The sequence below is a fragment of the Trichomonas vaginalis genome, chromosome VI (genome assembly GCF_026262505.1).
Source record: "Trichomonas vaginalis G3 chromosome VI, whole genome shotgun sequence".
Taxonomy (NCBI): domain Eukaryota; phylum Parabasalia; order Trichomonadida; family Trichomonadidae; genus Trichomonas; species Trichomonas vaginalis.
Window position 1 is genome coordinate 7,367,169 of NC_067208.1, and position 12,267 is coordinate 7,379,435.

A 12,267-nucleotide genomic window follows, 5' to 3' on the forward strand; every position below is an offset into this window, starting at 1 on the left:
CATTTTACTCAGAATTTTGTTGCTGAATTCGGCAAAAATATAATTTAGGGTAGATGGTTAGATCTAACCTCATTTCTACCCTCATTTCTACCCCATATGTCCTTACTGAAAAAGTATGTGTTCCATCTGTCATTTTACTCAGAATTTTGTTGCTGAATTCGGCAAAAATATAATTTAGGGTAGATGGTTAGATCTAACCTCATTTCTACCCTCATTTCTACCCCATATGTCCTTACTGAAAAAGTATGTGTTCCATCTGTCATTTTACTCAGAATTTTTTGCTGAATTCGGCAAAAATATAATTTAGGGTAGATGGTTAGATCTAACCTCATTTCTACCCTCATTTCTACCCCATATGTCCTTACTGAAAAAGTATGTGTTCCATCTGTCATTTTACTCAGAATTTTATACAGAATTCGGCAAAAATATATTTAGGGTAGATGGTTAGATCTAACCTCATTTCTACCCTCATTTCTACCCCATATGTCCTTACTGAAAAAGTATGTGTTCCATCTGTCATTTTACTCAGAATTTTGTTGCTGAATTCGGCAAAAATATAATTTAGGGTAGATGGTTAGATCTAACCTCATTTCTACCCTCATTTCTACCCCATATGTCCTTACTGAAAAAGTATGTGTTCCATCTGTCATTTTACTCAGAATTTTATACAGAATTCGGCAAAAATATATTTTAGGGTAGATGGTTAGATCTAACCTCATTTCTACCCTCATTTCTACCCCATATGTCCTTACTGAAAAAGTATGTGTTCCATCTGTCATTTTACTCAGAATTTTGTTGCTGAATTCGGCAAAAATATAATTTAGGGTAGATGGTTAGATCTAACCTCATTTCTACCCTCATTTCTACCCCATATGTCCTTACTGAAAAAGTATGTGTTCCATCTGTCATTTTACTCAGAATTTTGTTGCTGAATTCGGCAAAAATATAATTTAGGGTAGATGGTTAGATCTAACCTCATTTCTACCCTCATTTCTACCCCATATGTCCTTACTGAAAAAGTATGTGTTCCATCTGTCATTTTACTCAGAATTTTGTTGCTGAATTCGGCAAAAATATAATTTAGGGTAGATGGTTAGATCTAACCTCATTTCTACCCTCATTTCTACCCCATATGTCCTTACTGAAAAAGTATGTGTTCCATCTGTCATTTTACTCAGAATTTTGTTGCTGAATTCGGCAAAAATATAATTTAGGGTAGATGGTTAGATCTAACCTCATTTCTACCCTCATTTCTACCATAAAGTTTTATAAGCGTTTTACATGGTAAACATTGTGAATTCGTGAAATTCTAAACAATTTTGTGGCTTCTATTTCTTCTGTCAGTATGTCAAAAGTTTTCACAATATTGAATGTATCTTTATATTTCTTCTTGACATCTGAAAGAAGGAAATCGTCAGCAGTTGGATAGTTTTTGTTCAGAAATGTCAACATGTCCATTTTATCTTCTGCTGGTTTCTCTGCTTCTTTCTTTAAGTCAGCATAGTCGTTTCGCATACGTTCTATCTCTTTGACAGAATAGTTATATTTCCTCATTGCTGCTTTACATTTTGAACATTGTGGGTTCATTTTAGCATTATATTCTGAAACCTTACCTGCTAAAACAACTAAGGCGTCAATGGTTTTCTTTAACTCAAAAGTTGCGGGTTTTATTTGTCCGTTCCATATTTTACATCTTTTATCTTTATCTCTTATCTGCCATACACATTCAGCAACTAACGAAACAAAGTTGTCGTAGGTCTTAAATTCTTCAGATTTATATATGTCAGAAACATTCTTATATACCATATCGCAGTCTTTGTCCATGACTTTGTGGTTGCAATGAAATCCAAGAAACTCATAGTTAACCTTACGTATGAACTTCTTAATTTCAACTGAGTCAGTTGCTTTGACTTCTATTTCATCGAATTCAGGAATAGTGAGCTTTTGTTGTTGGATTTCAGGAAGTTTAGGTAGATGGTCAATAATATCCTGCATTTCATAAAGATACTGTTCATTTGTTTCATCTTTTGCAGTGCAATCTAAATCTCCTTGGAGAAGTTCTTGCTTTATCTTCTGGATTGTTGTTTCGAAAGTAAACGAATCTGGAATGAAGCTTTTCATTTCTACTAACATTGAAGTTGGATTCATGACTAACGAGTTTGGTGCTGTTGTTGCTAACATGTTCTTACAATAAAAATAAAAAATATTTTTTAAAAAAACTAACTTTATTTTTTATTTCGGGAAAGTGTCAAAAATAAATTGTTTTCATGAGTTTTCTACGATGGTAGAAATGAGGTTAGATCTAACCATCTACCCTAAACTTTATTTTTGCCGAATTCAGCAACAAAATTCATGAAAATTCATGAGGGTAGAAATCGGGGTAGAAATGAGGTTAGATCTAACCATCTACCCTAAACTTTATTTTTCAATACTTTTTCAGCACTTTTCCGTAGTTATATATGAAAGACAATTCGAGATAAAAGTCATAGTACAATGGAATAATATGTTGCACACCATTTGTTGTGAACCAAACTTGAAAGTCAGAGAAACTGTTACTAGGTGGTTCGTAGAATTTAGAAGCAAAGTCATAAAAGTCCTTACCAATACATAGAAAACTATTGTTGCTTGAACTGAAACTTGCATGACACATAACATTTTGAGGGTCAAACACGTTTCTATAAACTGTCAAATCTGCTGGTGGAAGTATAAATTTAAATGGACCATCTGGTGGTAATGGTTCGTTCTGGTTTAGTAACCGAAGAAATTGTGCCCAAGAACGTTTGTCTACTCCCCAAAATAAAAACTCTGTATCTCTTGGAGGGTTAATTTCAATCTTTTGAAATGAAACGGTGGAGTTCATCTTGTCATATTCTAGTTTCAGATAGTATGTTCCATTTAGTAAAGAGTCGTATTTTTCTTGAAATTCCCAATAATATTTGTTCATTTGAGTTTGAAAGTCATTTAGAGTTTTTCAAGACTTTCGTCTGAACGAATTGTAAAGATTTTCATTTCGTCAAATTTGTCTATTAGACCATCAGAACCTTTATACTGCCCATGAAAATATACTGCGAACATAAATGCGTTAGTTTTTTGAAAACAAAACTCTTCTAAATCCTATTGCCTTTGCATCTGAAGGACTTTGAAGCCAACGAATTGGATAGTCAAACCTGTATGCTCCGGATGAAATTTCTTCATCTGAAATAGTCCTACCAGCATTTGTAAAGATATAGTCTAACGGTTTTGTATCTGCTACTTTTGTTCTTTGTTTTTCAACCTGAAGCATTTAATATATGTAAAAATATATTGTTTTAAAATGGTATGCCATTTCATATTTCTCATCTAACAAACAAGTTTCCCAACGGTCTTCTCCAACAAACTCAGCGTACAGTTCAAATAAAATTTAAAAAATGTCACTTTTTTGAAAAACGTTTTTATTTCATGCAATGTTTTATTTCTGTGCCGTCTTCAAGTATGCCCCAGTACTTACGCTTGGAGAGGACATGAACTTCGGAAAATACCTTATCTAGCTTAAAACAGCCCATCTTTTCACCGACCATGCCCATTTCAATGAGTTTGTTGTACCCTTCTTCGTTCGTCATGAGTGCGTCAATGTTCTCATAGTAAACCTTCACTTTGGATTTGACTTCGGAGAAGAATTTGTTGTAGTTGTCAAGGACTGCCTTTGCGAACTGAGGGTAAGACCAATGTTCGACAATAGGTTTTAATGTGGTTACTAAGCCACTTTGACCTTGAGTGAATTCGTACTTCAAAACAAAAGGAGAAAACCTTTCAACAAAGTTGTCGACCTTCTCATAATGTTTACTCTTCATCTCTTGAGGTTTCTTAATGGAATATCCCCATGTCGAATTCATAAGCAATTTGAGTGTCATTGCAAGTTTGGGGTTTGAAGCTTTCCTAATATCATACAGTTGTTGTATGACTTTTCCAACTGTATAGTTCCTTCCCGGGAACTCACCATCTTCGTTTGGAATTCCAGTCGGAATATATTGGACAAACCTCATGTATGCAGCGTTAAGGTCGACATAGTATATCTTTTCGTTTGAGTCGAACTTGTCGCAACCAATTGGTCCAGTTTGTGGAAATTCAAGTGAGTCTCTTATCTTCTGAGAAACTTCTCCTGTTATCTCATAAACATCGTCGAAGCAACCTGTTTCATATAAAACCTTCTGACCTAACTCAGATGCTCTCCAATACAATTTGACGTCAATTGGATGTCTCAATGGAAGTTTGTTTATAGCATCTTGAAGTTCTTGCAACCTCATTGGAAGTTCTTCTGGTTCAGGTGGTATCCGAACAAACCAACTCCTTGTGGAACTGTGTACTTCTTTTGTACTAGAACTTTGTCTGGAACAACTTTTGGTCTTGCTAACAATGAAAAGTTTGTTTCGTCTTTTGGTACAAAAGTTTCTGTCAGCTTGTCATCTGGAATTGGTTCCAACAAACCTTTCTCGAAAAGAATGTTTACAGCTCTGACAATGTTGCACTTGCCTTTTCCGAACAATGGGTTTGTAAGACTTTCGTTCAACATGAAGTGGTTGTGGACAATTACAATCTTCAACCATGGTAAGTCTTTGTCAACAACATAGTCGTCATGTGAAGAACCTTTAGCTGTAGGTATGTTGACTCGGATATTGACATTTGCCAACGGTGCAATTTTTGCCAATTGACCTCTGAGAATGTACCTTGTCTTCACACATGACTCAAGATACTTCATTTTCTCATCTGTAACAAGACCAGAGTTCCTGAGACATGTAAGAATACAAGGTTCATTGACAATTGTTTCAATTGAATTGTAAATTCCATACCTTGTCAAGTCAATGTCAGACTTATTTCTGAAGGGGAAGTATCCAGCATGTTGTCTGACTGCTTGAGGGTTAGGTTGGTACCATTCGAACTTGACACTTGCAATTCCTTCAATTGCATTCAAAATGTCTGAGTCGGAGTCAACCATTTGTTCTCTCTTTGTAGTCTTGAAAGCGTCAAGAAGTTGTGCGGCTGTTGTGACATTGCCATGTGCATAGTAAATGTGACCATCCAAATCTGTTATGGTCAATCTGAGATTGTGTCCTTTCTTATTTCCGTCTTGAATTGCAGCAAGTACACCCATGAAGCCTTCTTTGTTCTTTCCTTCGTCAAAGTTTACTGTAAAGGTTCGACCAGATGTAATTTGACTTCTAACTTCACGATACTTTTCATATGCATATCTTGTTCTTTCCATGGGAGCATGTGTGTCTTCACCTTTTCCTTTTTTCCTTCTCAAAGGATGCAATGGTTCGTCATGTTTCCAGTAGAATCTGGCAAAGCCGTCGTGTCCTTCAACTTGAGGTTCACTAACATCGAAAGGCATGTCCATAAGACGTTCTTCTTCTAACCTCTCTAGTCTGTTTGGATAATTGGCACGTGCTGTTTCCAAATCCATTTCGTAGCGAAGACCAGACAATTTGTCATAGACTTTTATGGGTCTTCCCTTCCTATATTTAAACTTCTTCGAAACTCTCCAACCATATCTTTGCAACTCTGCTTTTATTCTAGCAGACTTTCTATCCATTCTATATGGGGGCATTTTTATAAAAAGAAAAAAAATATTTTTTTCTTTACTTTACATAACCGCCTGCTGCCAAAAGTCTTTGACGCCAACCCATACCAGCTAATGAAGGTTGGCTTGGTTTAGTTTGGAAACTAAACTTTGGTTTTGGTTTATCTTCAGTTTTTGGTTTCTCTTCTTCTATCGGTTTTTCGTCACTTTTCGGTTCCTCTGACTTTACTTTACTTGCAGGAACAGTTGTGTCGTCAACATCTTCATAAATATCATATGCCATTTGTTTTTGTTTTCCTTTCAACTTTTTGTGTTTGTTGTAAAGTTTAGAATATTTCGACTCTAAGTCAATGAGATGTTCTATAATGAACTGTTGGTCAGTGAAGTAAACTTTTCCATCTGTTGTCTCGAAAGCTCCTTCAGACTTCAATATTTTATTTGTGAGAGTCTGTTTCTTTTTTGAGATACTAGCCGTTCCATTTCTATGAAAAGTGACTTTATAGTTAGAGTTTGTATTCCAGACCTGGCACTTTCTATTATTGAATTTTTCTCTTCATCTGTAAGTTCTTTGACAGGTTTTGACAATGGTTCTGAACTTTTTGTTTGTGTGTCAAATCTACCGTTTCAACTTCTTCGGTCATTTCATCTCAGTAAAAAATTTTAGTTTGGTTTGTTTTCAACTGGTTGTTGAGGTTTTTTAAGTCGGTCTAAAACTTCCTGAGGTATAGGAAGAACTTGACAAACACGTTGTGTAACTGCTGGAAGCCGACAAATCCATCTTGAACCCATTTGTCTCAATGCTGTATTGTTCATTTCATCTCAGTAAAAAATTTTACATTCCCACGTTTGAGGTGGTTGAGGTTGGTTATTGTTTACCCACTGTTGTGCATGGTTATATCCTCTGTTAAAGAATCTTTCACCTTGGTCCATATAGTGCCCTGCTTGGTTATAGTAGTCATTTGCTTTGTTATAATAGTTTCCTGCTTGTCTTCCTACATTGTCCATCCATCCTTGAACTTTTCCTCTTGTTTCAGGATTTGGAATAAGATTTGTTGCATCTCGTGCTACATCCCAACCTTTCTGTACAGTTTGTATAATAGGTTGTGCTTTCTCTTTAAGTATACCTAATGTACTCAAAATCTTCCTTCCAACTCCAAATACACCTCTGGCTATTGTTCCCACTGCGGGCAAAAATCTGGATGCAACTCCTGCTAATGCGCCAAATAAACCCATTTCTTATGGGTTAAAAAATGACGAATTCAAACAAGGACCCCTATGTTTCTAAGGCAACAAAGAAAGCACTCATGGTAAAAATCTTTAGTTCAACACCAAATGCTTGGTTTATGGATATCTTGGAAAACATTCCGAGGTATAGAGAAGATGGACCACCATACTGGCTAATATTTGTTGGTCAAAACACAAGATACTGTGAAGCCATACCATTATGGTCCAAAAATATTTTAGATGTGAAAACTGCTTTGTCAATATTCGTTGACAAATACCATCCAACAAAACTGACATCTGACTGTGAAAGTTCTTTCAAATCAGATGATGTAAAAAACTATCTGCGTTCAAAAAATGTAAACCAATATTTCATTGTCGACCAAAACCATTCTGCTCTTGGTGTCATTGACGGTTGTATAAAAATGTTAAGAGACTTAAACCAACCACAAGGTGGTGAAGCAAATGAAATGTCATATGACGACAAGTATAGACACTTCTCCATGGCAAAGATGAGACAAGTTTTAAATATTTACAATACCCGTAAACAAAAAGGTTTGGGAAACCACTCCCCGAAGAAATGAAAAACAACCCTGACTTAGAGAAAGACTATATATTTAACAATTTAGTCAAAAGAGACAAACAAGAAAGAATGCCGGGCTTCAAACTTCAGAAAGGTGACAAAGTAAAAATAGAAATACCTAAACGCGACCCATATGAAAATACTATTGACTATGACAACAATGGGAACCGACAGGTACTCACATTCGTGTTCGTAAAAATAGAAGAAAGTATACAAGAGAATATTATGAAGTTTTAGGCAAACATGGCAAAATGTACACACTGCAAGCAGAAGATAAAACTACTATTGTCAGACCTCGTTTCAAACTTGTCAAAGTTCAAGGTGGTATACTTTCAAAGACAGTTCCTAACAAATATAAGACAACTCCAGACGAATATGCTAAAGAAGTTGAAAATGACGACTAAGCAATTCTATACCATGCGTAAACTGTCATGTAAGGTGGCATGTAGTCTTTACTTTGTCCCGTTGTTTGCGTATACCCTGAAACGTGATGTGTATGGTTTCCTCCTCCCTCAGTGTCACTCCAGTAACAATTTATAGCAAATTGAACGTTGTTTTTAACATCATATCCTTTACCTTTTGTCATTGCTGACCAATCCCAATATCTATGCTTATGCCAACCTGCTTGAGATGTACTTAAATCTATGTAGTGACTGTGCGCAGGTAAATTTGCACCTGAAATCGTTTTACTTCCACCTGTTTCCTTTGAAGAGTTTGCACAATACAAAAACCTGTCGACTATTTGAGTCCAAGTTCCAAAACCAAGTACTACTTCTGGTCTGGTAGAGTTCATTGACGTATAAATAGAACCTATAGGATATAATGTTTGAAGTATTTCTGTCTTTAATGTTTGAAGCTCTGTTTTGTCAGCTTTCTTATCATATAAATCTTGAGCAGTGAATTTAACATTATTTTCATCCTCCATGACATAAACATTTCTACATCTAATGTATTTCATCGTCGTTATGTTTTCCTCCGATGTTAAACCTTGTGGAAAGTTAGGAGGTTTCCAATATAATGCATCCCCATCAGTTCCATCAGCTCCTTCAACCGTTCCTTCAATACTTTCTATACCAACAGTTGTGAAGAATTCATGTGTATGGTTCTTATCTGCTTTCTTTTCAAGGCTAACGTTTAAGTCTGTTATTTCAGAAGATGTATGTGTATGTCCAACGTCACTTTTCCTGTTTAAGGTTTCTTGTAAGTTTGTAATATTTGCAATGGTATGTGTATGTCCAATGTCACTTTTCCTGTTTAAGGTTTCTTGTAAGTTTGTAATATTTGCAATGGTATGTGTATGTCCAATGTCACTTTTCCTGTTTAAGGTTTCTTGTAAGTTTGTAATATTTGCAATGGTATGTATATGAGTCTTTTTAGAATATTCGTTTTCAGCTCTTGTCACTTCACTTGACATTTTATTGTCAACATATGTTTTGTCTGCTAGTTCAGGATGAGTATGTTCTTTTGTTGCATAAGCATTGTTAGCTCTTTCTTCTTCTTTTGCTATTGCATCGTCTACATATTCTTTGTCAGCTTTGTTGTCAACATCTGCTTTCAAAAGAAGTTCATTTATAGGTTTCTCGTTTAAAGTTCCTTTTGTTGGATTTATACAGACAGTATGGTTCTTATTGTCTTGAAACAGAAACTCATCTGTCATTGGGTTTAATGTCAGTTTTAAGTTTCCTTCTTTCAATGACTCAGATATCTTAGAATAGTTTGAAAAGTTTGTTGTGTTCTTATTTAGAGCTTGCATAATGAGTTGTCGGTTGTGTTGTATTTCTCTTATGGAAGCAATATCTTTCGACATTTTTATTCTAGATAAAATATGCTTTCAATAGAAAAAGAAAATTCAACAAGAGTTGCTACAACTAAACCATTAGATGAACTTTTTACTAATGTAGGTCAAAAGTTTGAGACAGAGACCGTAAAGCATGAAGGCTATCGTTTTGACTACCCATTAAGATGGTTAAGAGACCCATCCGTCACAAAAGCTATTGGCTTTCGTAGAATGAAGTTCATTTCAGAAGCCATACATGGTTTCCCATTTACGGTCGGTTTTGAAGTTCGATACTATAACAAAGAAAAACGTATGTATGAGAAATTTGAACAGGGAAAACTTTTACAAGTGAATTTGCTTGTAAACTTAGAAACAACTCTTCAAGCTTTTCAAGAAAAAATAAACGATATCTATATCGAATATGCAAAACAGTATAACATTGACGAAGGAGAATACCATCTCGATATTATTTATGACAGGAAAAATGCAACTGTTAAAATCAATAGAATAGAAGACCTTGGAGAAAACGTTTATATTTCTACAAAATATAACAACTTGGCATGGTATAGATTTATGAGGATGTTAAATCAGCCTGCAGCATATCCAGTACACCCGAACTTTTATGAAGTCGAAAACCCTAATGGAACATATGAAAATGTTTTCGACCCAGATGCTATTATTGTTCATGCTTCATTTTCTGGTGCGCAAAACTCTTTCTTATGTCTGATGAATGATTTTTACGAAAACCTACAAAGTTATACGAACCACCAAGTGGAAGTATTTCAGACTTTCAAGTATGGTTTACTACAGATGGAAGAAAAAGAATAATTCCATTATACCATGCGTTTTACTTAGAACTTAGTTTCATATACAACTACTATCGAACGGTAAAAATATAATTTTTTAATACGGTTGAGGTGTTGGATTTGGTTGCCAACTAGACTGTGGTGCAGGTTCAGGCTGTTGTATAACAGGAGCTTGTTCTTCTGGTTCAGGGTCTTTAGGTATAATACCAACAAACTGACCTACTCTTTTACCAATATTTTTGACTCCGTTCCAAATTCCTCTTCCGACAGATTTTATTCCATTCCATATACCTCTTCCAATTCTGAGAAGTTTCCAATACTACTGAAGAAACCCATTTTACTATATGTAAAAATCTAATGTCCGCCTAGTCTCTTACGTTTCCTGTTGAGTTCCATAGCATTCTTTAACTGGAGCTCATACATTCTGTTTCTCCTCTGGTAGAAAACATATTCTGGGTCAACTCCTGTGTTCGCGTCATCTGCATAAAGTTGTTTATATCCCACTTCAGGGTTTGTATAAAACTCTTTCCATCTCATATTTGCATACCATGGTGGCAAACCTAACGCAGCGTCATTTGACATGGCAGTTTGCATTTGTACATCTGTTGGCACTTGACCATAGTTTGCCATTGCAGTTTGTATTCTAACTTCATTTGGAATATTCTCTGGGTTTGGTTGTCCAGGTTGCTGTGCATTCGCTAAGTTCTGTGCGTCCATTTAATATTAGATAAAAATATCTCTTACGAGTACATATGCTGAACATTTGCAGGTATTGGTTCATCTTCATATTCTCTATATCTTTCTGCCACGTCAAATAAGTAAATGACACAATGGAAAAAACCTAAAACAAGTAGTCCTATTTCAAACCACATTTACTTACCAATAAAATTTCTTTGTTATGACACTTTCTCCGGTTTATAGGACCTCTCTCATATTCTATCTTGTCATATCTAAACTCATAGTCATGTATGTCCTCTAACCATCTCATAACGGTTTCCAAACCACTTTTATCGGATGTAAAGTAAAAGCATGGATGGTTATGTAAAACGTCTAAAGTTTCTAAAGAGTCTCTCAAAGTCCAGTCTACTTGGTATTGAAAATCCCATGTGTTATAGAACGGCGGGTCCACTATAAAGAAAACTTTCCTTGTCTTTATATTTTTCATACAACTCTGTCCAATGACATCTCACAAACTCTATACCCTCAATATATTTTTCTATGTTCTTTTTGAAAACATTTGTATAGTTAAGATATAAAACTTTTGACATAAGTGTTTCAATGTCATGAACTCTTATAGCACAACTATATAATAGTCTAGCAGATATACTATCCCAGTCTATATATTCTGCTTTTTTCAAAACCTCTCTCACAATATTTTTCTTATCTAATGGTATACTTCCATCTTGCCTATAGGTATCTTTTCTTTTAACTCTTTCAATATATTGTTTGTGTCTGGAATATGTTTGAGACGGTCCATATAGTTGTCGAAGTCATTGCATATAATCTTTGAGTCTGGGAATACGGTATGACATAAATGGGACATATAGAAACTTCCACCGAACAAATCTACAAATGTTAGACCATTCGGTAGTTTCTTAAGTTCTCTCAATAGAATATCTTTACATCTACTCTTATTTCCAAAGAACGGTAACGGCGGTTTTGTAAAATTCATTTATATATAATAATAAAAATGTTTTTGCCTGAAAAGTGACAGAAAAGTGACAGAAAAGTGACAAAACATGAAAACATATATAATTTGTGAAAAGCTCCTGGAAGCCCTCCGAATAAAAACTTCATTTATACTAAACATCTTCGGGGCTAGAGGGCACGAAGTGCCTGGAAGCCCCACTACCTTTTGTTTTTTTTTTACATTTATAATTATTTAGTCATATTTTGCATAATTCTAAGTAGATTAAAAAAAAAAAAAAGGTAGTGGGGCTTCCAGGCACTTCGTGCCCTCTAGCCCTGAAGATGTTAGTATAAAATGAAGTTTAGTATAAAATGAAGTTTTTTTTGGGTATAGGGGGCTTTCCAGGGGCTGCGCCCCTTCTAGCCCATAAAAATTTTTGAGAGTCGTCGCTGTTGACTTTTTTTGTAGAGCACTCAAAATAGTACAACTTTGTCCGGACAAGTAAGGGTCTATCGTCGCTACAGGAAAAGTTACGGGCGTTCCAAGGAAGTATACTTTGAGAGACTCTTTAGAAACTTTAGACGTTTTACATAACCATCCATGCTTTTACTTTACATCCGATAAAAGTGGTTTGGAAACCGTTATGAGATGGTTAGAGGACATACATGACTATGAGTTTAGATATGACAAGAT

General features: G+C 35.2%; 5 protein-coding genes and 2 pseudogenes across 7 annotated transcripts, besides 2 other annotated features; 1 reads left to right on the forward strand and 6 right to left on the reverse strand.

Moving 5' to 3' along the window:
* Positions 1-11,812: part of a mobile genetic element that runs on past the window's edge.
* On the reverse strand, positions 1,267-2,181 carry TVAGG3_0822300 (organellar and viral DNA polymerase type B; the record flags this gene model as incomplete). Its single annotated transcript, XM_051248083.1, has 1 exon — positions 1,267-2,181. The coding sequence occupies one exon, from the start codon at positions 2,179-2,181 to the stop codon at positions 1,267-1,269; it is 915 nt and encodes a 304-aa protein (XP_051083558.1).
* Positions 2,426-3,009, reverse strand: TVAGG3_0822310 (annotated as a pseudogene). Its single transcript has one exon. A coding segment is annotated over exon 1 (584 nt).
* TVAGG3_0822320 (uncharacterized protein) lies at positions 4,541-5,569 on the reverse strand (the record flags this gene model as incomplete). The annotated part of the gene is made up of 1 exon (XM_051248084.1): positions 4,541-5,569. A coding segment is annotated over one exon (1,029 nt), but the record flags the coding sequence as incomplete, so codon positions are not given.
* TVAGG3_0822330 (uncharacterized protein) lies at positions 6,462-6,790 on the reverse strand (the record flags this gene model as incomplete). The annotated part of the gene is made up of 1 exon (XM_051248085.1): positions 6,462-6,790. A coding segment is annotated over one exon (329 nt), but the record flags the coding sequence as incomplete, so codon positions are not given.
* Positions 6,808-7,758, forward strand: TVAGG3_0822340 (annotated as a pseudogene). The gene has a single exon. A coding segment is annotated over exon 1 (951 nt).
* Positions 7,912-9,114, reverse strand: TVAGG3_0822350 (phage tail repeat-like family; the record flags this gene model as incomplete). The annotated part of the gene is made up of 1 exon (XM_051248086.1): positions 7,912-9,114. A coding segment is annotated over one exon (1,203 nt), but the record flags the coding sequence as incomplete, so codon positions are not given.
* Positions 10,299-10,661, reverse strand: TVAGG3_0822360 (uncharacterized protein; the record flags this gene model as incomplete). The annotated part of the gene is made up of 1 exon (XM_051248087.1): positions 10,299-10,661. The coding sequence occupies one exon, from the start codon at positions 10,659-10,661 to the stop codon at positions 10,299-10,301; it is 363 nt and encodes a 120-aa protein (XP_051083562.1).
* Positions 11,813-11,858: 46 nt separating the features above from the next.
* Positions 11,859-12,267: part of a mobile genetic element that runs on past the window's edge.